The 24,349-nt window shown below is 45.0% G+C and overlaps 3 protein-coding genes across 3 annotated transcripts in view; 2 read left to right on the forward strand and 1 right to left on the reverse strand.

The window, feature by feature from the left end:
- The window catches only part of MCCC2 (methylcrotonyl-CoA carboxylase subunit 2), a 170,613-nt gene that overhangs the window by 87,448 nt on the left and 58,816 nt on the right, over window positions 1-24,349 (forward strand). Inside the window, exons 11-12 of the mRNA XM_073584048.1 lie at window positions 8,089-8,161; window positions 9,428-9,504. Coding sequence (XP_073440149.1) covers window positions 8,089-8,161; window positions 9,428-9,504 — 150 coding nt within the window. The remainder of the gene's footprint in view (window positions 1-8,088; window positions 8,162-9,427; window positions 9,505-24,349) is intronic.
- Window positions 7-8,121, forward strand: LOC141097076 (uncharacterized). The gene is made up of 2 exons (XM_073584047.1): window positions 7-2,072; window positions 2,143-8,121. The coding sequence occupies exon 2, from the start codon at window positions 3,360-3,362 to the stop codon at window positions 6,180-6,182; it is 2,823 nt and encodes a 940-aa protein (XP_073440148.1). The 5' UTR covers window positions 7-2,072; window positions 2,143-3,359; the 3' UTR covers window positions 6,183-8,121.
- On the reverse strand, window positions 11,299-19,149 carry LOC141097075 (endogenous retrovirus group PABLB member 1 Env polyprotein-like). Its single transcript, XM_073584046.1, has 2 exons — window positions 13,943-19,149; window positions 11,299-13,334 (listed from the first exon to the last, which is right to left on the reverse strand). The coding sequence occupies exon 2, from the start codon at window positions 12,990-12,992 to the stop codon at window positions 11,880-11,882; it is 1,113 nt and encodes a 370-aa protein (XP_073440147.1). The 5' UTR covers window positions 12,993-13,334; window positions 13,943-19,149; the 3' UTR covers window positions 11,299-11,879.

Here is a 24,349-nt window from a genome sequence, read left to right on the forward strand (position 1 = left end):
GTAATGCGTTATTTTAATATGACAATATGAGGCCTGTTTTTTTAATAATATTACAGTACACAAGGCGTCATCTAGAAAACTAAAGAAACCTGTTTGCTGAACCCTATATTTATGCAGTACATCCTTATTATGTGGGGGATAATCCTCTCTCGGGAACAGAATGATATACAGAGAATACCAGAAATACCATAGGCACCGCTGTACAAGGGCCTGGTAGGCATGGGTGCTCATTTCTAATAAAATATTGCTATTGATTCAAGAGTAGGTAAGAGACTACACTTGCTCTTATCCATGACGCAGGATCACATGGCTTTCACATTGAAGACTCAGAATTACCTTGGTACCATTAAGAATGGCTGAAGATCTGCTGACCATATACTTCATCTCTTCCCTGTCCTGCTTTCTAAATCTCATCTCGGGGAATAAATTGTATTCATTATCGTTCCACCATCTCCTGTGGGAATTTAGGACATTTTTCCTTTTGTAGTGGGTACACAAAGTGTCTCCTACTCTGGATTACTCGCGACATCTCTGCATTTCGAGGACCGTACATTGATTTCAGAGAGCACTGTGCAATGCATAAAGGGGTTGTTTGGCAACTGTCAAAGCCTAGATTTGTGTAGAGTAATTCTGGTGGCAGATCAGTTATTCTTACCAAACTTGCCCTCGTATGTCTATTTTAACCCCCCATAACATACTCCATGGTTTGTATACCTGAGAAACCATGCTGAGTTATGTGTAATTGATTCTGCTGTTGTGTTATTTACAATGTCCAAACTTCTTCATAACAAATCCAGTTGCTTTTCAATTGTCGTTCCACACCAAAAAGTCTAAATTGGATTATTGAATTTAAGGGTTTAAGGTGCAAGAGCAGAAAAATTAAAAATTGCCTCCAGTGGTGTCGCATCAGAAGCTCTGTTCGGTCTACTGTATAATCTCATCCACTAACAGGAAGAACCGCGGTTACCCGTCATTCAAAGCATCTGTGTTTCAGCATACCCCCCTATTAGTATTTATTCGGTCGTCCATGACAGCACCACCTGAGAGAGGGGATCCGCCCTTTAGGAACATGAAACCTACAGATACAAAAAGGGTGGCACCTCTCCCACGCATCAGTTGGTTTCCTGTTCCTAACAAGGACAGAACTCCCTACAGATCGTCCGTCATGGATAACTGAAGTCCCAGGCCAGCGGACCGACTCAGGTAGCGGGGGGTTCTCCTACCTCGGTCTCGCTGGGAGCCCTGGATGCGCCACGGTGGGTCCGGGTAGGATTTCCACGGCAGTGGTAGGAGCAGGCGGAGACAGGGTCCGGCGGATGCCTTCTCCATGGGACCGGTGAGCTAAGTGGGGTCCCCCTGTGTCTCCTTTCCCCGGAGCGGTCCGTTCGGGCGGACGCCGCCGGCGGTGTCCCACAAAGGGAGCGACGGTTCCGAGCCGGCGGCGCAGTGCTGGCCCCTTGCCGCGCGTCCCCGCGCGCGGCGGAAGTGACGCGGCGGAGGGGGCGGGGCCTAGCGCCGAAACCGGAAGTTGGATGCCGGTCGACTTCCGGTTGTTGGGGACACGCGCCGATGCGCGCCCGCCGCCTGGCGGGCCTGAAGGGGAGGGGGAGGATCGCAGAGCGGTCCAATGGGGGGCCCGAACACCGGGCAGGAGTTCCTGCTGATCCGGAGGGGAAGCCTTCTTAAGACAGAAGGCATTGCTGCTGAGGTGCTTCTGGAGGCCCAGCGATGGACACAACAGAAGCCCCCTTGGACCCACAAGAGGTGCAGCCCGTGGCAAAGCACCCCAGTGACCAGCCTAAGAGGCGGAAGGAGGGAAGTGGACAGAGCCACAGTGGTTCCTCTAGGCCAAAGGTTCCTCCTGCAGCCCCCCGTGATCCGGTACCTATCCTCGTCTGCAAGGGTAAGAGATCTGCGAGAATGTACCCTGATGCAGTGTCCCTTTTATATTTTTTGATCCTCAGGGGAAGAAAGCCACAGGGAAACAGAAGCACAAGGAATGTGCCTTCTGTAGTTGCCCCTTACCAGATGGTCACCCTAAGAGATTATGTCAGTCTTGCGTGAGACAGACGGTATGGACGGAGATGAGGGGTGAAACGTGAGTGGAGTTTCAGACTCTTACACTCTTCCCTATTTATGCAGGTAGCGGAAGAAGCTCCAAGCTTCGCTACGGACCTGAGGCAATTAATCAGGACTGAAATAAAAGCCCTATCAAAAGAAGATTCTTCTAAAAGAAGACGAGCTAGTGTGTCAGGCTCAGAATCTTCAGTCGGCCCTAGGAGGGAAGATATCTCCTCAGACTCCTCGGCCTCCTCTTCTTCCTCCGCAGAGGATTCCAGCCGGTTTTGTTTTCCCTTGGACCATATAGATAAATTAATAAAAACCATAAGGTCAACCATGGGGGTAGAAGAAAAAAGACTGAACTGTCTGCTCAGGACATTATGTTCGGGGGTCTAGACCCCTGAAAGCAAAGGACTTTTCCATTAAACGAAAAAGTCCAGAACCTGATAGACAGGGAGTGGAAAAAAACGGAAAGGGGTTCTATGCCACCTGCTTTCAAGCGAAGGTACCCCTTTGAGGACCCAATAGTAAGTAGATGGGATAAGGCCCCCAAGCTGGATGCAGCGGTAGCTAAGGCCTCCAAAAAGTCATCTATACCCTTCGACGATATGGCCTCCCTTAAAGACCCCCTAGATAAAAAGGCAGATTCCTTTTTAAAGGGCACTTGGGAGATGTCAGCTGGCGCCCTAAGGCCAGCAATAGCAGCCACGTGCGCAGCCAGATCCATGATGGTCTGGCTGGATCAATTGGACTCCCAGCTAAAGGATGGGACCTCGCGAGCTTCCATCCGTAAGTCTCTTCCAATGATCCAGAATGCTGCTGCCTTTCTGGCAGATGCCTCGGCAGACTCTGTAAGAATGGCGGCCAGGTCTGCAAGTTTGTCTAATTCGGCCCGAAGAGCCCTCTGGTTGAAATGCTGGCCGGGAGATATCCAAGCCAGGTCCCGTCTCTGTTCTATCCCCTGTGAGGGTGAATACTTGTTCGGCCCCGTCCTAGACGAACTGTTAGAGAAAGCCGGGGACGAGAAAAAGAAATTTCCGAATCTGCCGAATACATCCTCGAGACGTCCCTTTTCTAGGAAAGGGTATTCCCGCAGGAGGCAGACCAGAGATCAGAACAGATGGGACAACAAGAAAACCAGAGGTACGGGCTTCATGTTCGGAGGAGGGGGGCGCCAAGAAGGTCCATCACGGGATAATAAGAAACCGCCCCAATGACTAGTGGCTCCGGTAGGAGGAAGATTATCTGCCTTCTACCCGGCCTGGGCCAGAATATCAAATAGCAGCTGGATACTGGGGATGATAGCCACAGGACTGCACCTAGAGTTCTCCTGCGTTCCCCAAGACCGGTTCAAGGTAACTCCGCTCAAATCTTCCCCGCTAGAACAAGCTGCCCTGGAGACCGAGGTCCTCGAGCTACTGGACAAAAAAGTCCTGACGAGAGTTCCAGAGGAAGAGAGGGGGAAAGGCTTCTATTCCCCCCTGTTCTTGGTCCGTAAACCGGACGACTCATTTAGGGCTATATTTAATCTCAAAGCCCTCAATAAATTTCTGGTCGTTCGACCATTTAAAATGGAAACAATTAACACCGCAATAAAAATGCTGTTTCAAAACTGCTTCATGGTGGTCCTAGATCTGAAAGACGCGTATTACCATATACCCATATGTCTAGCTCACCAACCTTTCCTTAGACTGGCGGTTCAGTTGGAGGGGTCAATCCAGCACTTCCAGTACGCGGCTTTACCCTTCTGGGTGGCAGTTGCACCCCGAGTATTCACCAAAGTGATGGCAGAGGTGATGGCCCATCTGCGCGAATTAAATATTCTAGTCGTTCCCTATCTAGATGACCTCCTTATAATAGGCAGTTCAGCCGAGCAATGTTTAGAACAGTTACAGAAAACAACGGCGGCTCTAGAGCGGTTGGGATGGTTACTTAATATCAAAAAATCCCGTTTGCAGCCATTAAAAATTCAACAATTTTTAGGCCTAACCCTAGATTCTAAAAAACAGGAATGCCGTCTGCCCCCAGAGAAGCTGTTCCACCTGCATGGCCGGGTCCTGAACGCTTCCAACAACCCCTCCATGTCCCTCAGGAAAGCCATGTCCCTGTTGGGTTCCCTCTCGTCCTGCATTCCCGCGGTCCAGTGGGCCCAAGTTCATACGAGAACTCTACAGGGCGAAGTTTTGTGGTATCAGAGGATTCTTGGGGGTAACTTAGAAGGTCGACTGACCTTATCCAGAAACACAATAGAGTCCCTGGAATGGTGGCTAGAAAGAAATAACTTGTCTAGAGGGGTCCCTTGGGAGTATAACATTACCCGCGTGGTCACCACGGATGCAAGTCCTTCCGGTTGGGGGGCGCATATGGAGGGAATTCTGGTCCAGGGCCTATGGGAACGGGATCAAATACAAATGTCTTCTAATTTGAAAGAATTGACAGCGGTAGTACACGCAGCTAAAGAGCTCCTTATGTATCTACAGGGCCATCACGTACGAGTTCTCTCGGACAATCGAGTGGCCGTGGCCTATATCAACCACCAAGGTGGAACTCGATCCAAAACTCTGATGAATGTGGCAGGACAGTTGTTCCAGCTAGCAGAGCGGCATTTTTTATCTCTCACGGCTCTTCACATAAGAGGGAAAGAAAACGTCGCGGCAGATTTCCTAAGCCGCAATCTGTTAAAACAAGGAGAGTGGGCCTTAAACACCTCCATTTTTGTTCAGATCGTACAGAGATGGGGTCGACCAGAGGTGGATCTATTCGCCACCAAAGAGAACTCAAAAACGAGACAGTTTTGCTCCCTAAATCCCAGGGAGACTCCTCTGGCAGTAGATGCGCTACTGATAAAATGGGACTTCAGGCTAGCCTCTGCCTTTCCTCCCCTATCTCTACTTCCTCTGGTGTTGAGGAAGATCAGGAAAGACAAGGCAAGAGTCAGTCATCGCCCCGTTCTGGCCCAGAAGAGCATGGTTCTCGAACCTCAGGATCATGTCGATAGACGATCCTTGGGTTCTCCCGAACATCCCGGACCTTCTGTCCCAGGGCCCGGTCTTCCACCCTCAGGTGGCTGGCCTACATCTCACGGCGTGGAATTTGAGCGGTCACTGCTAAGAAGTAAAGGTTTCTCCGCAGACCTAATTGACACTCTACTAAAAAGTAGGAAAGTGGTGACAACTAAGATTTACGTCAGAATTTGGAAAAGATTCCTCCAAAGCTCAAATATAAATAATGATGATTCCGTCCCTATAGGCCAGATCTTGGAATTTTTACAAAAAGGGCTGGACCTGGGTCTCTCCACCAGTACCCTTAAAGTACAGGTATCTGCCTTAGGGGCCCTCTTTAGCTGCAACATCGCGGCTAATTACTGGGTCAATAGGTTTATCAAAGCAGCGAGTAGGTCCAGGCCAATAGTAAAGAATAGACTCACGCCATGGGATTTGAACCTAGTCCTCACAGCCATGACAGAAGTGCCATTTGAACCCATCTCGTCAGCCTCTATAAGGAGCCTGTCCCTCAAGATAGCTTTTCTGGTAGCCATAACGTCAGCCCGTAGGGTAAGCGACATTCAGGCATTGTCTAGGCGCCCACCTTTTCTTCAGATAAAAGAGGATAGGGTAATACTTAGACCTGACCCAGCGTATTTACCAAAAGTAGCCTCCAGCTTTCATAGGTCGCAGGAAATAGTCCTTCCATCCTTCCTCCCTAAACCAACTAATGAGAAAGAGGAGAAGCTACACACTTTAGATGTTAGGAGATGCCTCTTAGAGTATCTAGCGGCTACCGATCCTTGGAAGAAGGACAATGCCCTCTTTGTCTCCTACCAGGGCCCTAGGAAAGGTCTTGGGGTGTCCAAAAGTACACTAGCCAGATGGATTAGAGAAGCAAACTCATTAGCTTATACCTCAAAAGGTAGAGTGGCTCAGGAGAAATTGAAGGCGCATTCCACCAGAGCCGTGGCGACCTCGTGGGCCGAGAGATCGGAAGTCTCCATCGACCAGATTTGTAAGGTGGCCACTTGGTCCTCTCCGAGCACTTTTTATAGTCATTATAGGCTAGACTTGGGTGCTTCTGCAGACCTCTCCTTCGGTATCAGGGTTCTGCAGGCTGTAGCCCCCCCCTAAAGTAGTGATTACTCTCTGTAATTCTCTCTGGTGGTGCTGTCATGGACGACCGAATAAAGTCTTAGTTACTCACCGGTTAACGGTATTTTTCGGAGTCCATGACAGCACCCGTATATTCCCTCCCTTTAGTTTAATTTGGGTGTGCACGTCTATTTCTTGTATATGCTCACTGGTGATAAAAGTTTATAATTGTAAAGAATGCTGTACATAAATCATGCATTAACCTTGGAAGTCCTCTTGTGCTCTGTAATCCAACTGATGCGTGGGAGAGGTGCCACCCTTTTTGTATCTGTAGGTTTCCTGTTCCTAAAGGGCGGATCCCCTCTCTCAGGTGGTGCTGTCATGGGCTCCGAAAAATACCGTTAACCGGTGAGTAACTAAGACTTTCTCTCAGAACTAATAACCTGCAGATGAACATTTTTTTTTTCTTTTCCGTCCATTCCTGAAGTTATTAATTCTGCTGAATGAGCCATAAGAATGAGAGTCTTGGAGTATTCCCTGGAGGAACAGTAGTGTAAGTTTTAGAGATGGAGCAAATCAATTCACAGGACTACATCCACTGGCCCATGTCATTAATCTGTGGTTGTCTGATGGGAGCCTTGTGAGCCGCCTCTTATCCGATGGCATTCTCTGTTCCTTTTTCAACTAGCCGGCCTGGTGTGACTACATATGTGCTTTATGCTGCAAAGATAACCTGGTGCCAGGCCAGCTAATCAAAAGGAGAACCGTGGATGTTGTAAGGTGGTAAAAGGCGGTTCTCAGGGCTTCTTCTCATCGGCAAGAAACCACTGATGGACTGGGGCTTGCAAATCGATTCACACCAACTCTAGTGAACTCACAGACTGCATATGAGTTAACAGTGTGATCCAGCAGCAAAAAAGGCATACACCGTTCTAGGATGTATGAAGAGAAGCATAGAGTCTAGATCACGTTAAGTAATTATCGCCCTCTACTCCTCTTTGGTCAGACCTCATCTGGAATATTGTAAACTTCTGGGCACCATGTTCTTAAAGACATTGAAAAACTGGAGCAAGTTCAGCGATGAGCTACCAGGATGTATGTCCTACAAGGAGCGGTTAAAGGATCTGGGAATGTTTAGCTTGTGAAAAAAAAAGAAGGCTAAGAGGAGACTTAATAGCTGTCTGCAAATATCTGAAGGGATGACAGTGTAGAGGGATCATCATTATTCTCATTAGCACATGGAAACACGAGAAGAAATGGAATGAAGCTGAATGGGAGAAGATATAGATTAGATATTAGAAAAAAGTTTTTGACAGTGAGGGTGATCAATGAATGAAACAGGCTGCCACGAAAGGTGGTGAGTTCTCCTTCAATGGAAGTCTTCAAACAGAGGCTGGACAGACATCTGTCTGAGATGGTTTAGTGAATCCTGCATTGAGCAGGTGGTTGGACCAGATAACCCAGGAGTTCCCTTCCAACTCTAAGGGTATGTGCACATGTTGCGGATTCATGTGCGGATTTTTCCGCTCGGTATCTGCAGTATCCGCTGGTCAAAATGCCTGCATTTTACCTGCGGATTTAGTGCAGATTTCGCCTGCGTTTTCACACCGGATTCCTATAATGGGATAGGTGTAAAAACGTTGTGGAATCTGCACAGAGAATTGACATGCTGCAGAAAATAAACCGCTGCGTTTCCTCACGGAATTTTCCACAGCATGTGCACAGCGGTTTTTGTTTTCCATAGGATAACATGGTACTGTACATCACTTGGAAAACTGCTGCGGTTCCGCAGGGCCAAATCCGCTGCGGATCCGCACACGCTTACATTCTAAGCGCTAGTTCTGTAGCAATGGCATGTAGGATTGTGATACAAATGTGCATTTTATCTTTCAGAAATATTGCACCATTCTTATCTAATGAGAAATAGTCTTTCTCCACTTTATAGGTTATTGCAAGGATTGTGGATGGAAGCAAATTTGATGAGTTTAAAGCACTTTATGGAGACACATTAGTTACAGGTACAGTATACACTCAGGATTACTGGAGATTTTCATTAATCTGCTTAAAATAAAGTTTTATTATGTTTTAAAGTATTAAGGTACTGTCACACTTAGCGATGTACCAGCGATCCCGACCAGTGATGACGCGGTCAGGATCGCTGGTACATCGCTAAGTGGTCGCTAGTGAGCTGCCACACAGGCAGATCTGGGGACGGGGGTCGCTACTTACCTGTCAGACGAGGCGATCCTGACGTCCTCCCGCCCGCCTCCACGCGTTGCTCGTCGTCACAGCAGGAAGCCCCAGCAGGAAGCTGACAGCGAGAAACAGTCCAGGACTTTCTCGCGCGATCAGCGATAACCAGCGGGGGAGCGGTCAGAGGTAAGTATCAGACATAGCGATATCGCTAGCAATATCGCTATAACGTCACAAAGCCAGTGACGTTATAGCGATATTTCTAGCGATATCGGTTAGTGTGACAGGCCCTTTAAGGGGGTTTTACACATAGCGATATCGCTAGCAATATCGCTAAAGCATCACCGATTTGGTGACGCAGCAGCGATATTGCTAGTGATATCGCTATGTGTGATACTTACCTCCGACCGGCTCCCCCGCTGTCTGTCGTTGATCGCGCAGCTCCATTTCTTGTCGGGCACTTCCTGCTGGGTTTCCTGCTGGCGCCGACGAGCGACGCTTGGACGCGGACGGGAGGACGTCAGGATCGCCTCGTCTGAAAGGTAAGTAACGACCGCGGTATCGCTGCTGCATCGCTGTGAGCTCAGCCTGTGTGGCAGCTCACTAGCGACCATTTAGCGATGCACCAGCGATCCTGACCGGGTCGTATCGTTGTCGGGATCGCTGGTGCATCGCTAAATGTAAAGGGGCCTTTAGAAAAGTAGACACCAAATGTTTCTTGCAATGTAAAATAACAAAATCAGATAAGTACTCCTCCTCTCAGAGTCCAGTGCCAGATCTTCGTAGCTGCTCGGGTCTCAGCATGCCATCTACATGAGCAGATCTGCTGAGATCAGTGATTGGTTGCAGCGGTAATGGAAGCTGTTGATGTGACCTCAGCATTGCAGCCAAAACACTGGTACCAAAGCAGTGGCAGATGCATGATACTGGACCTGGGGAGGATGAGTACTACATGATATTATTCCATATTACAGGAAAAGCATCAGATTTGCAGATCTGAAGAGGGAAAATAGGTTTTCAAGCAGTGTATATTATTGTATTAACTGATGTCATAGTTTTTGTTATTAAATTTTCTTTTTATTACTTCAAAGGTTTTGCCAGAATCTTTGGTTACCCAGTTGGTATTATTGGAAATAATGGGGTCCTCTTCTCAGAATCTGCTAAAAAGGCAAGAGTATGGTGTTCATATTATGACACTTGTTCACTTGAATGGTGTTTTAGGTCAAAAAGGCCTTCTAGAATAAAATATTTATAGGGTATTCTGCTGCTAAAATCGAAACAGTCAGCTGTAATGTTTAGTGAAACTGTGAAGCAAGCATTTTATATTGATATTACAGTACCAAAGTATCCGCATAGTTCTCGTTGATATCAATAAGCTGTTTGTAAAATGTGTAGTCATGTTGGATCCTCCAGAGGAACAGATGCTTTGGACTCTAAGGTCCTCAGGAATGAAGTCCTGTTGCCTAAGAATGCCCGAATATGGTACGTGACAATGCCATTCCTATGCACATCTGATGAAAGTCTGAAAATATTAAGGCTATGTTCACACACTTCCGTTTTTGCTGCAGCCAAACCTGACATAAAAATTGAAGCCAAAACTTAGGTTTTGTGGCATTTCTTGCTGCTTTTCTTGTGTTTTTGCGACATTTTACAGGCTTCCAAAGGTCATGCTTGCAAGGTGAAAGCAAAGCCGAACAATACACAGTGTTGGGCCACCAATGCTCGATGTATATGAAAACATAAAACGTTTTTGCAAAAAATGGGCAATTTGATCAAATTATTTAGGGGAAAACGTTTTTTTTCCTATGTTTGGAAGGGCATTGTTTACTTTTAACAAATTAATTATCACTAATTCCAATTAAACTAACTGCTTTGAATGGGGGGAACAAAAAGATTGCGTTAAAAAAATTACATTATAATAAAAAAGGTACTAACATCCCTGCTCATGCAACAATACCAAGACATTATGGTTTATATACTTTGGGGAAAATAACAAATACATTTGTTTAAAACCTTGTTGTTAAGTAACTTTTTTACCAAAATTGCTGCAAATAACTGCTAGCGTTTTTGCTGCATTTTTTCCACTTATTACTTTCTATGGGTGAAAAAATGCTGGAAAAACACTCCAAGTTGATCAGGAAAGAAAAAACAAAAGTGTGCATGAGATGTCTGAAATCTCATAGCTTTTGCTGATGTTGTAAAAAACTGTTTTAATTTGCTTAAAAAAACAGTGCAAAATCGCTACTTGTGAACATAGTCAAAAAGCTTAAAAAAAAAAAATTGTGAGGGAACAGTTTCAAAACTTTAAGATCTTGCTCCATTCTAAATCATAGGGGTATTAAAATAAAACAGAAAAAAAAACAGACCTTATTCAGTGAGTCTAACCTTTCCCAGGTTACTGACATGTGATGGCACCATATCTTTTTTTTTTTTTTTTTTTTCGCACAATATTTTCCTACAGATCCCCCTTACTTCACATACTCTTACCTGCTTGATTAGGTTGGGTTTGCCATTGCCAGACATCCCTGAATGTGACATGGACAGTCCTGTCAATCAGGTTGGGCCTGGTGGTGAGAAGGCGATTGGGAGTCACCCAGATAAACCCTTCTCCCCGCTTCCAGCTTGATTTTCCGTATGGTTTTTCTGGATGACTGCAGCATAAAACATATATGTAGGGAGGGAGCCGGACTCCGATTCATGGTTCTTTTGAAAAAATGAAGCCAAGCTACTGTTGCTCAAGCTGTAGTGAGCATCTGAGCATGGCTTTTATAATGCCCATGGTAATGATGCTAGGTAGAACCATATTTATTCTAAGTACAATAACGTCTGTCTCCAGATATTTCTATTCACTTGAAGACTTATAATTCCTATTGTCGGGTAAATCCTCATTCACCAGTCATTCCAAATCATTGTGCGAGCGCAAAACATCTGGTACCGATTAAGAATGACTCAGACACGTAGCTGATTCAATCTTAGCTAATGTCCCGCATCCACACCTGTCAGGAGCAGTACAACAACTGGCTTTTATTTAAAAATACACAATACTATATTGAGTGTTAGGGAAAGGCGTGCATTAGGCGGGGTTTATGCAGTATACATCTAGTGTCCAGTCTCTCTCTGATTCGTCAAACGTCTCCCGATGGTTACTCCTTCTTCACATTCCTGAGTTATCTTTTTTGAGGAGAAATGAAACTTAGGAGAAATGAAACTTAACTTAACTCTTTAGACACTGAATTTAAGTGAAAGTGAACACTGGCAGCCATCTTTAATACAGTTACATTTGCATTAGCAAGCAATTAGGAAAAACTTATTGTTTCACAGTATAAAAATATAAAAGTTATATAAGAAAATATATTTTCACCTTGACAATCCCCCCTAAACACTAAGTTTTTCCCTTAATGAAAGATCCTTCGAGACTGTCCATGTGATGGGAAAAGGGGAGGTGGATTTCTTCATCCAGACACCTCAGAAGCTCTCCCCTAGCGAGAGGCCTCCAGGCAGCTGAACCCTTCACTAACCTCACATGGAGTTCTCCCGCTGTCCCTAAACTAAGTCTCTTAACATCATCTGAGAATGGGGGGTTTTGTCTACTCTCTTGAGGGGAATATACTTAGGGATCTCCCCTAGATCAGTACCATCGTACTCTGGTGGGTCTACTTCTTGATTGAGGAAGGTGCCAGTCGGAGTTGCTTTGGCAATAACCTTTTTATACAAGGGAATAACACAACAAAGAGTTATTGATCCAATTACAAGGAGGGCAATCAGTACTATACAAGCTTGTTGAAGGAATCCCTTGAGTCCACCCAACCAGCCGGAAAAGAAAGATGTGTCTACTCCAGCATTAGTTTTCAATTCTGCTGCTAACCCAGTTATCTTTTTAAGGGCTATCATGGTTTTTCCATTCACTCCAGAGTTCTGAGGGATATAGGTACAACACTCCTCTCCCACCATCCCACAAACTCCTCCTTTCTCAGCTAATATCATATCAAGGGCTAGTCGATTTTGGAGTGTCATTCTAGTGTTAGGGCCCAATTCTTCAACTATACCTTGGAAGGCATCTTGGCTGAAATTGACAAACCTTTGTTCACTGTAATATATGTAATTGATCCATTCAACATTTTTATTAATCTGCACCTGTGGGATTATAGAAGCAAAGCCAGCATAGATCTGGTTCTGGGCTTTAAATTGGTCAGGCACCCCCCTTGGCACTCCAATAGCATCAATATATACTAGTGGATCTTCTTCATAACTCATATGGAGCTGATCGAGGCTTCTCCTTTTCCTGGTAGGTTCATCAGGTATCTTTGGATCCCAGGGTAGAATCTTGAACTGCATAGCTAGTTTAACAAGGGTGCATTGGCCTGTCCAGGCATTTGGCAACCTAGGACGGAGCTTACCATCTCCACATAACCAATAAATGTCATACATATATTGTGTATGTTTGATTAACAAGTCAGTATCTAGAGAACTATTCTCTTTGCAGAAACCTGTCTCGAAGATCCCTACTGGTGTACCTGTGGTGTCGTGGGAATTATAGCAGGTGTAATTGTCAGCTAATACAGTTACTTCTCCTGGGACCTTTAGTTTGGGTTCCTTATGAATTAGTGGGACGTAATCTGGGCAATCAGTGGGCTTCAAACCTTTCAACAAATTCATGACACAGGCAGTGGTGTTTAGGTATGCTCTGAGTATTCAACTGGTCATTCGGAATAACAAAGGTAGCTGGAGTAAAACGACCCAGAGTACAAGCACCTTTTACCCCTACTGGTAACCATTTATATGCATTGTCTCCACATACCCAGTACATGTCACTAGGTAGGTCCCATAGGGCTGAATGTTGTAATACCAGTCTATGAACTAAATCTATGAACGCAGATACATTCTGAAGCATACACCAATTTGGAAGTTGTCCTAAAGGGCTACAATACCCTACATCGGAATTTCTACAGGTGGGAGTTCCTTTCTCATATCCAGATGACTCGTTGCAAGGTATATTACCTGAAATATTAAAACAAGTTTCATTATTGCCCTGGGGAAATAAATTGGAATACTCCCAGGACGTATTATGCAACCTTCTTTCTAGCAGTATTGGTTTGAAGGCATCAGTAGAGTGGGAAGTTACATTAAAACTAACTTGTAGGCCATACATTGGAATTTGCCCCAGGTAGGTTAATCGAGTTCTATTCCTGGGTACCCAAGCCCCCCCTTTATATGCCAGATATTGAAGGTATGTGTTACTTCCTGAAAGATTACCCTGCCACCAAGGGTATCCTACCCATCCCACAATAGGTATTCCAACAGTTGTGTTCCATAACTTCACATTATTTGTGGCATTATTAGCGAGTGTATCAGAACAACTGGTCCAGGCAAATAATTCCTCGGGTGGCACAGGAATAACAAGGAACGGAATACTAGTGGCCGATATTGGTGAATGTGTGCAGATCCAGCAATCTGCTGGAGACTGAGTGTCTTTTGACCAATCATTTAGTAATTTTTCATGATGTTGTATAAACTTATTATTCAAGGACATTGGAAAATTTAGATTGTCCCACGCAGCTACCATTATTACAGATAATGCAACAAAACCAAACCAAAACATTATGCACTCTTATGCTTTGTTAACTCCTGTGGCTAGTTTGCAATGCGATGCGTGGATCCAGGTTGGTCGTCCTTCCAACTTAACAGAAGTAGGCGTTGTTAGGAGTACTTGGTAAGGTCCTTGATATCAGGGTTCAAGGGTCTTTCTGGAGTGTTTCTTGACATATACGTAATCACCAGGTTGTAGACAGTGAGTTCCTTCCACACTATCTGGATCTGGAATGGAAGAGAAAACTAGAGAATGCATTTGAGTTAAATGCTTTTGCAACTGGATTACATAACTTGTCAAATTATCCACATTGAGTGTTAAGACCTGTGGGTAGTACAACCCTGTGTTCGGTGGTCTTCCAAACAGTATCTCGAAGGGTGACAGTTTAGTTTTCCCCGTGGGTGTGTACCTTACTGAGAATAATGCTAATGGGAGACACTCTGGCCATGGTTTATGGGTTTGTTCCATGGTTTTCTGTATTTTCAATTTCAGTGTCCCGTTCATTCTCTCTACCTTCCCTGAACTCTGTGGGTGGTAGGGTGTATGAAATGCTTGTTCTACACCTATCATTTGCATTACATTTTGCATTACCTCAGCAGTAAAGTGTGTACCTCTGTCTGATTCAATTGTTTCAGGGACACCGAATCGTGGTACTAGTTCCATCACCAGTTTCTTTGCAGTAGCTCGAGCTGTAGCCGTTTTCACCGGGTAGGCCTCTGGCCATCCAGAGAAGAGATCTACACATACTAGGATATTTGCATACACTCCTACCTTGGTAGCTGTATGTCGTCAATCTGCCGTCTCTGAAACGGGTAGAGAGGCCTAGGTGTCGCTTTCTTAGGGACTTTTACTGTTTTACCTGGGTTGTGCTGTGCACAGATGAGGCATGATTGTACAAGTTTCACGGCTGCGCAACTGAAGCCAGGAGCGATCCAGAAGGCATCTACCATGGCACACATGTGACTTTTTGAGGTGTGATTGGGGCCATGTGCTGCTTGCGCCATGATTGGGAACAGGGACTTTGGTGGGCACATTTTATCCTTATTCTCCCATACTCCATTTGAGTTCAGCTCAGCTCCCAGTCTCCCTCGGTGTACCTTCTCTGTTTGGGCAGCCTTTTGCTGGAGGGATTTCAGGACATCTAGACCCAATGTGGCTGGAATACGCTGACTCCCCGCCACCGTCCACTGCTCTCTCTAGGCCGCCTTGTGCTGTTTTAGCAGCCTCGTTCGCCCTTCTATTGCCCTCTACCTCCACGGAGTCACCTTTGTGTGTGCTTTTACCTTGACAATGCCAACCTGGACTGGTAACATCAATGCTTCCATCAATTGTTTCACCAGCTCTGCATTTTTAATGGGCTTCGAATCTGTGAAAATATTAGCGACTTTACCTGCAGCGGCTCTACACGCCTCAGTGAGTGCCTTCAACTCTGCCTCCTGCACCGACATGTGAGGAGAGAGTGGTTCCGCTCGGATTACCTCATGTGAGGATACTACTGCATATCCAGTGTAGAATCGTCCATCCTGGTGGTATCTGGGGCCATCTACAAAAAAGAAACTCAAAGTCTGCATTAGGAACAGGTTTTTCATGAATGTGTGCAAACCCAACTGTCTCCTGACTCATCAGTTCTATGCAGACATGTTCATGCGTCATGTCAAAGTATCTTTCCTCACGCGCTAATATGGTCACCAATTCCCCCTTTTCTGAATCCACAGGCAGGAGGGTGGCTGGATTCAGAACGTTACATCTTTTGAGGAGTGACATACTCAGGAATTAGTAGAGCACACTCAAGTCGGAGCTGTCTGGCCATAGACAGATGTTTTGGTTGAACTTGTACGAGTATGGCATGGATGTCATGTGGGGAATAGATTGTCAAAAGAAACGTCAGTGTCATCTCACATGCCTTTCCTATTACGTCTCCACTTTTTTCCTTGTGCTCCAGCATACATGACAGGTCGTTTTATTGTCCTTGTTTGCTCAATTTCTTTAGCTACCTTAAGGAGGTCTTTCGGATCTACATGTCTCCATTCAGGTCTGGCTGTCTGTACTGCGTCTCGTAAGTCTTTGTTCATACCGTCAATGAATGCATCCACCAGTATTCTAACATCAAGTGGATTTATGCAAATGTACCCCATGTCTGCCCATTTCAGCTGTAACCGTCCAAGGTATATCTCTACTCTCTCTCCTCTTTGCTGTGTCACATTAGTCAGGAGTACAGACTGCTCTGATTGTTCCACTGCAGCCCATTGTCTTAGTGACTCACAGTACGTCTCCCCAGATCGTGCAGATTTATCATCCATGCCCCAAGCCTGATTCTTTGTCACATCTGTGTGTCTGTAAAACGGGAATGGTTGGTCTTCAGGGGCAGGCAGCTGCTTCAGCAAAGCTAGCTGGTCAGAGGGGCTCCAGGGATAATACACCTGTATCTTTCTTATTCTAGTCACACTTCTAGGTCCTGATGGGGTTGGTCGTCTGATGTCTACTGTCAGCTTACTCCTCAAGGGCCAATGTCCCCACTACCCACTATCCACACTATTATGTCAGCTTCTTATGATCTTGTCTGGATAGGATTTAGTGCAATTCTCTTAGGTCAGTAGCACAGGTCACACAAGTAGCTATTCAGTCTGGGTTTGTCTGAGTCTGACCACAGTGTTTACAAGTCCATCTGTTTTGTCTGGGTCTCTGGTTACACTTTGTCAATCAAACATTCATAATACACCTTCCACACTGCTGCACATTCTCAAGCATCATTTATTCACTTGCTATTTTCTTCCCTTGTCTGTGCCTTTTTGTACATCCAAACATTCACACTCTGGTATTTTTGCCTTTTTCAATATTTGTCCCACTTGTTTTACTGCTTCCTTCCTTCTCTGTCTTTTGTAATTTGACACAATTTGCTATACAAATCAATCACACAACTAGAAGCAGGTTCAAACACATTAATGACCAAACAATCACTTACAATTCCCTTCTAAATTAGGCACCATATCTTACTTTTAACTTCCAATCTTCAATTAAGTACTGTTGCTTTAAAATGCACAAATCTTTCAGCTTGTACCTTACGGATAGAATTACAGAGAATTTTGAGCACAGCTCACACTCAGCAGAGATAAGAGCGAAGGGAGAAGAAAAACTACGCAGCTCCATCCTTCACCCCTCCCGTCAGAATGCAGCGTCGTCCTTCACAGAATTCTGTAGTTCTTTAAACTTATCAAAATCAATTTCTACAAAGAAACTCAAAATCACGGGATTTCACTGTAAGGGCAGATAACTGTATAATGAGATTAACCATGCCTTGCCCTTTTTCTGGCCAAATGCATTCAGGAAACTTTACAATTCAATGCCACATATAACACGAACTATATCATTACTCAATTCATTCAGTCTCAGATGTAGATTTGAAATATCTATAACGCATCTGTCCGGGATTCCACCACAACTAGAAAGGTCACAAATCTCTTGACACAAAAACGATGTGTGATGATTCATTCATACGTGCTCATTCACTAATTTTTTTTTTTTTTTTACTCATCTCTCATCTTATTCAGAGGTTCTCATAGACATATATACAAGGATTCACACAGCCTGCCTATCTTGCACTTTGGATTTGATTAATACTTTTTCCAGGTTCTTTGCTGCACTACTTCCATATCTATCCTCAATTATATCACATAACCGGTCTCCTTCTTCAGGTATCTTTCCCTGACTGTTCCCCATCAATCTCTTTCCATCCTTCATTCTTCAAGCCTCGCGCAACTCGCAGATGAGCTTGTGCTTGTTCTAACAATCCTTTATCTTTCAACATGCCTCGTTTGTTCTCTATGAGATTATGCCACATAGCCGGCTGTAATCTCCCTGACGAGGGCAATCCTACATGCTTATACAATCTCTCAACATTCTTGACTGCCTTCTTGCCTTCCCGTGACGCTACTATTGCCTTGACCTCCACAGCATCCTCATCTAACTTGTGGGGCACAGACTTCTTCTGCTTTAAGATACGCAGCATGACTCTTACAGAATACTATGGTTCTCTGCAGAAAAACCACTGGTAGCGATATCAACACTGATGTTCCACAGTACGGAGCCTCACGTTCGACGTACTAGGAAAAGAGCCTCGCGCTCAATATTTCCTTTCCCTAACCTTGAACAGCAGTGATTAACAGATTATCCTGCCACGATATTCCAACAGTCGGGAGGCGGTCTCCTAGTGAGAGCCCTCCACAGAAATACAGGTGGTCCCTTCTCGGGACGTCTTAATTACCTAGCTGGTACAATATCACAGAGGCTGCGTCTCCTATCCCTTCCTCTAGGTTGCCCCACAATCTGCAACTAGCTCAATTTATCACTCCACTTCACTACTAGACAATAGTCACGGGTAGGGTGGTTGAATGGAGTACAATGACCGGTGGAGGAGGTGTGGTGTACACGAGGACGCGCAGAATGCAACGTCTCTCAGTTGCTGGTTCAGAGCGTGGCACAGGATCGCACTCGGTCTCACCACTCGACCGGTCACCCCTCAGACCCAAGGAGACCACAGACAAACCAATAACGGCTGAGACACTAGCAAGTGTGACACATACAGTGTATATGATCTCACTTACCGTGTTTTGGAGGGTGATCAGTCCTCGAGGTCAGCCACTACAGGTATCATCCACAGACATCCAGGCATGGGTCCAGAGGAGCCTCGGATCACTGTCCACGCCCCCCGTTGGGCTCCAAATTGTCGGGGTCGTAAACGACAATAAATCCTCATTCACCAGTCATTCCAAATCATTGTGCGAGCGCAAAACATCTGGTACCGATTAAGAATGACTCAGACACGTAGCTGATTCAATCTTAGCTAATGTCCCGCATCCACACCTGTCAGGAGCAGTACAACAACTGGCTTTTATTTAAAAATACACAATACTATATTGAGTGTTAGGGGAAGGCGTGCATTAGGCGGGGTTTATGCAGTATACATCTAGTGTCCAGTCTCTCTCTGATTCGTCAAACGTCTCCCGATGGTTACTCCTTCTTCACATTCCTGAGTTATCTTTTTTGAGGAGAAATGAAACTTAGGAGAAATGAAACTTAACTTAACTCTTTAGACACTGAATTTAAGTGAAAGTGAACACTGGCAGCCATCTTTAATACAGTTACATTTGCATTAGCAAGCAATTAGGAAAAACTTATTGTTTCACAGTATAAAAATATAAAAGTTATATAAGAAAATATATTTTCACCTTGACACTATTAGTTTTTTCCATCAGTTTCCATGGCACAACCTTTAAGGGTATGTGCACACGTTGCGGATCCACAGCGGATTTTCAGCGCGGAATCGCTGCAGATCCGCAAGTGTTTGACCATACAATGTTAACCAATGGAAAAATAAAATTCCTGTGCACGTGCTGTGGAAAACTCCACACGGAATCCGCAGAGGTTTATTTTCCGCAGCATGTCAGTTCTTTGTGCGGATTCCGCTGCATTTCTACACCCATTTCATTATAGAAAACAGCAGGCCAAAAAACGCATGACAATCCGCTTAAAATCCGCATAAAAAAACGCTCGGATTTTGACCTGCGAATTCTGCCAAGAGATGCAGAGTCCGCTCAGGAAATTCCTGAGCCCAGTCCGCAACGTGTGCACATACCCTAAGCGTACTGGTCAGATGAGCAGACAATTTACCAGGACCAGTCCTTAAATGAAGACTGGCCTGTGCCATCGACTAGCACACATTGTCACTTATTGTGCTGTTTTGTTCAGTGAACAGCTGTGCCATATACACAATGAAAATGGTATAACCTACGTGTACGAGCCCTTTTACTGAAAATTCAATTTGCCTGTAGCGTCGGCTCTGCCATAGTGCATCTGTTTTAGGCCTGTTTCACACTTACGTTTTTCGTGTCCGTTGGCAGCCGCCAAAAAGGCGGAGAACGGATCCGTGGCCGGCGAAACACCAACAGGAGCCACCGGACCGTTGGTGCGCCGGGATCCGCCGATATGGGAAAGTTAAAGGAACCGCGCCTGGAAAAAAAAAAAAATGAATACTGGCGATGTAGCGGTATCCGAGAGCGGGCATCTGGCGGTATCTGATAGCCGGGATCTTGCGGCGACTGACGGCGAGCGGGCAATGTCGCGGGGAGTGGAGGAGAGATCTTGCGGGGACCGGGCAATGTCGCGGGGAGTCAAAATCCGCCGATAATGCAAGTCAATGGGGAGAAAAAACAGATCCGCCAAGAAAAATGGCGGATCCGTTTTTTTGCAAAACGGCGGATTTTGACTGATGGTGACAAACGGATGTGTGAAACAGGCCTAATGAGTGAGACATGATCTCATTGAATTCATGCGAGTTGGGACCAGTCACTTATTCTAACAACTTATTCTAACACGCTGTGTGTAACTCCCAGTGTTTTCCAGAAGCTTAATTTCAAGCAAGACTTGTATCGCTCGTGTATATACCGTAGCTAGACCTGAATGTAGAACTGGTCCTTCATCAATGTGATTCTGACGACCGTGAGATCTTGCTGGGTTAGACTACTTTCACATGCTGCGTTTTTTTCTACAAAAAAAAACTTGCTCTTTTGGCAGTAAAAATGCTACATTTAAAGCGAACATTTTTCAGCGTTTTCAACACGTTTTTCAGGTGCAGAATGTTTAATAAAGTTAGATTAATTCTCTATAAACGTCTTAAAAAAATTACTGTGAAACTGGGTACTGTTGCGTATTTTGCAGTCATTTTCCACTTTCTCATTGCTTTCTATGGGCGAAATAACACTGCAAAAACTAATCGAATCGACATGCTGCATATTTAAAAAAAAAAATTGAGCTTTTGCTGGTAATGTAAAAATAATATAACTCCAATATCCTCAATCTTAAATGGAATTAGAGGATAGATAAAACACTAAACAAAAGGCTTTTTTATGCAAAGGCTAAAAGCAGATATTTTATTGAGATGCATTAAAACAGTAAAGAAAACAAAATATAGTGTAATGGTTAAGTGCACAGCCTATGACATGGGAGACTGGGGTTCAAATCCCGGCTCTAAATTAAAATTAAATTGTATACTAAGGCTCCTAAATTATATACTAAGGCTTCTGACACTATAATACTACCCTAGGTGGCTGTTGTAGCTGTTAAAAGTGCACAACCACATGGGAGTCTGTGGGGCTCATATCCTGGTTCTGCCTTACATAATATACCAGTAGTGGTCCTTGGGGCAAGACTACGAACACTATAGTGCCTACCTCAATAAACATGATGAACAAAGAATCCGACGTCGAAGAGCCAGGACAGTCTGATGTTAAATGGGCTACTGGAACAAACCATTCATGGCAAGAGAACCTCGATCTAATGAAATGCTACTATAACAGCAGACCAAATGAGAGAGGCTATATGAAGCGTATGAAGAATCTCTGGATGGATATGAGACCTGCATGTCCACTGACTGAGAAACAACTAGTCACCCAACGTTTCAATCTCATAAAGAGAAAGCTATTATCACACATGGATCAGACTGCACACACGCAGATCCACCCCACATGAAGAACATGTGCAACCCCCTGAAGATCCTTATAAAACCCTGCAATTAGAGAGAACTGCAGCTAGAAAGATCATCAACACCACCACCACGTACAGTATGCTAGAAGATGCCAATATAGTACTTTCATAACTCAAATTAATAAACTGATCTATGCTACTGCCTCAGCAATCATGGAAATGCTTGGCATTGGAAAAAGAAGGTTGGAGACAAAAATCAAGGTGACACGAAGGGAAGTAACAAAGGTACAAAAGATCAAGAATAAGACCAAGCTGGACAAGTACAAAGGCCCTATTGAAAGTCTAAAAGACTTCTAAGCAAAGGCTCACAGCACTCACTGCAAGACTAGGGAGATACACTAGAGAAACTGAAGCCAAGAAGATAAATGCTCTGTTCTCCATAGAACCATCCAAGGTGTACTCCCAACTACAGAACAGCAGCACAAAGGCAGCAACTCCACCAATAGTAGAGACTGAGCAACACTGGAGGGACATATGGGAGAAGGAAAAAACACAAAACACCAGTGTAATGTGGCTGCAAGATCTGAGAATGAAACACCGCAACCACCTAGAGCAAGAACCAGTACCAGTCACCATTACAGAAGCAGACATCCAACAGTGGGTCAAGAACATGAAGAGCTGGACAGCACCTGGCCCAGACATAATCCACACCTACTGGCTAAGGAAATTAACAGCGGTACATGAACGTATGGCAAAGCAGATGAACCAGCTGCTAGAAGATGGCCACCACCCAGCTTGGCTAGCACAAGGTAGAATAGTGCTGATCTTGAAGGATCCTCATAAAGGAACAGTTCCATCCAACTACCGCCCAATAACCTGCCTTACAACAACATGGAAAATCCTGTCAGGCATCATAGCCACCAAGCTACAGAACCATATGAACCAGTACATGATTCCAGCTCAGAAAGGCATCTGGACTGACACCAGAGGCTCTAAGCACCAGCTCCTAGTAGATAGAGCAGTCGCTCAAGACACAAGATCCAGAGAGACCAATCTCAGCACAGCCTGGATTGACTAAAAGAAAGCCTATGACTCAATGCCACACACATAGATCTGTGAATGCTTGGCTCTCTACAATGTCAACAGGAAATTAAGAACCTTTCTCAGAAACTCAATGGGGCTATGGGGAACAACATTGTAAGTCAACTTAAGACAACTAGCACAAGTGACCATCAAATGCATCATATACCAAGGTGATACACTGTCCCCATTGCTGTTCTGCATAGGCTTCTACCACCTGAGTCAGATAATTACAGAGTCTGGCCATATACAAGTTCAAGAGTGGAAGCACCATGAGCCATCTCCTCTACATACATGAAATCAAGCGGTATGCGAAAAACGAACGAGACATCGATTCACTGATCCACCTGACAAGGATCTACAGCAAAGACATCGGGATGTCCTTCGGACTGGAGAAGTGCGGCCGGTTGGTAATAAAGACTGATGGAGTGGAATTACCAGCAGGACACATAGCAGATGTACAGACATGCTACTAGTACCTCGGCATCCCACAGGGATACGGTAACCATGATGAGGAGGCAAGGAAACAGCAACATCCAAATACCATCAAAAAGGGTAAGACAGGTCCTGAAGAACCAGCTGAATGGGAACAATAAAATCCACGCTATCAATACATATGCCCTGCCAGTTATCAGATACCCTGCTGGCATAGTGTGCTGGCCAAAAGAAGGAATGGAAGCTGCACATGTGAAAACACGAAAGCTCCTCACAATGCATGGAGGTCTCCAGCCTAACTCTAGCTCCCAAAGATTGTATACCAACAGAAAGGAGGGTGGTCGAGGTTTGATAAGCATCCAAGCCACTATCACGGATGAAACAAGGAGTATCCAGGAATACATCAGAAGAATGGCGCCCAAAGATGAGATGCTGAGAGAAAGCCTAAGGCGGCAACAACAACAGATCTGGAAGGAAGAACCGGAACATGAAGCGCCATGGCAAGACAAGCTGCTGCATGGGATGTACCATCGACAGATAATGGAGGTGGCTGACATGGAGAAATCCTACCAATGGCTGGAGAAAGCTGGACTCTGAGACAGCACAGAGGCACTAATCATAGCAACACAAGAGCAAGCACTAAGTAGCAGATCCATAGAAGCAGAAATCTACCACACAAGATAAGACCCAAGGTGCAGACTATGCAAAGAAACCTCAGAAACCATCCAACACAGTGTCAGGATGCAAAATGCAAGCAGGAACAGCGTATACTGAACGCCACAACCAAGTAGCGGCAATTGTATACAGGAATATGTGCACAGCATTTGGGCTAAGTCCAGGTGGGAGACCAGAGAAAAAGTGGTGGAGACAAAATCGGCTAATATATTGTGTGTATCTACTATATAATCGTCGAATTCTCTCTGTAACGGAAATCCCGCGTCGCTGATTGGTCCGACGCACGCCACCGCTACCGTCGGGAGATCTACGGCACTAGCCGCTGATCTCCCGATGGTTGCCGCGGGTCATCTCCTGCCGCACGGAGGTCAGCGGCGACGCACCTGGGAGATGTCCGGCGCAGCGCTCAATGTGCGGATGGTACCCAGGGTCTGGAGGAGAGGAGACTTTCCTCCAGGCCCTGGGTACCATAAACCTGTAAAAAAATAGAATTAAAATAAAAAATACTGATATACTCACCTTCCGACGGCCCCCGGACTCTTTCCCTTTTCTCACCATGAGTGACGTCATCTCCGGTCCTTCGCGCTAAGCATTAAACAACCAAATCTAACTCCAAGTAAATCAAGCTTCTGTGAAATCAAACTGTCCACTTAGGAAGCAACACTGATTGACAATCAATTTCACATGCTGTTGTGCAAATGGAATAGACCACAAATGAAAATTATTGGCAATTATCAAGACACCCTCAATAAAGGAG

This window comes from Dendrobates tinctorius, unplaced genomic scaffold, assembly GCF_039654945.1.
Source record: "Dendrobates tinctorius isolate UK_male_01 unplaced genomic scaffold, ASM3965494v1 ptg000083l, whole genome shotgun sequence".
Classification (NCBI taxonomy): Eukaryota; Metazoa; Chordata; class Amphibia; order Anura; family Dendrobatidae; genus Dendrobates; species Dendrobates tinctorius.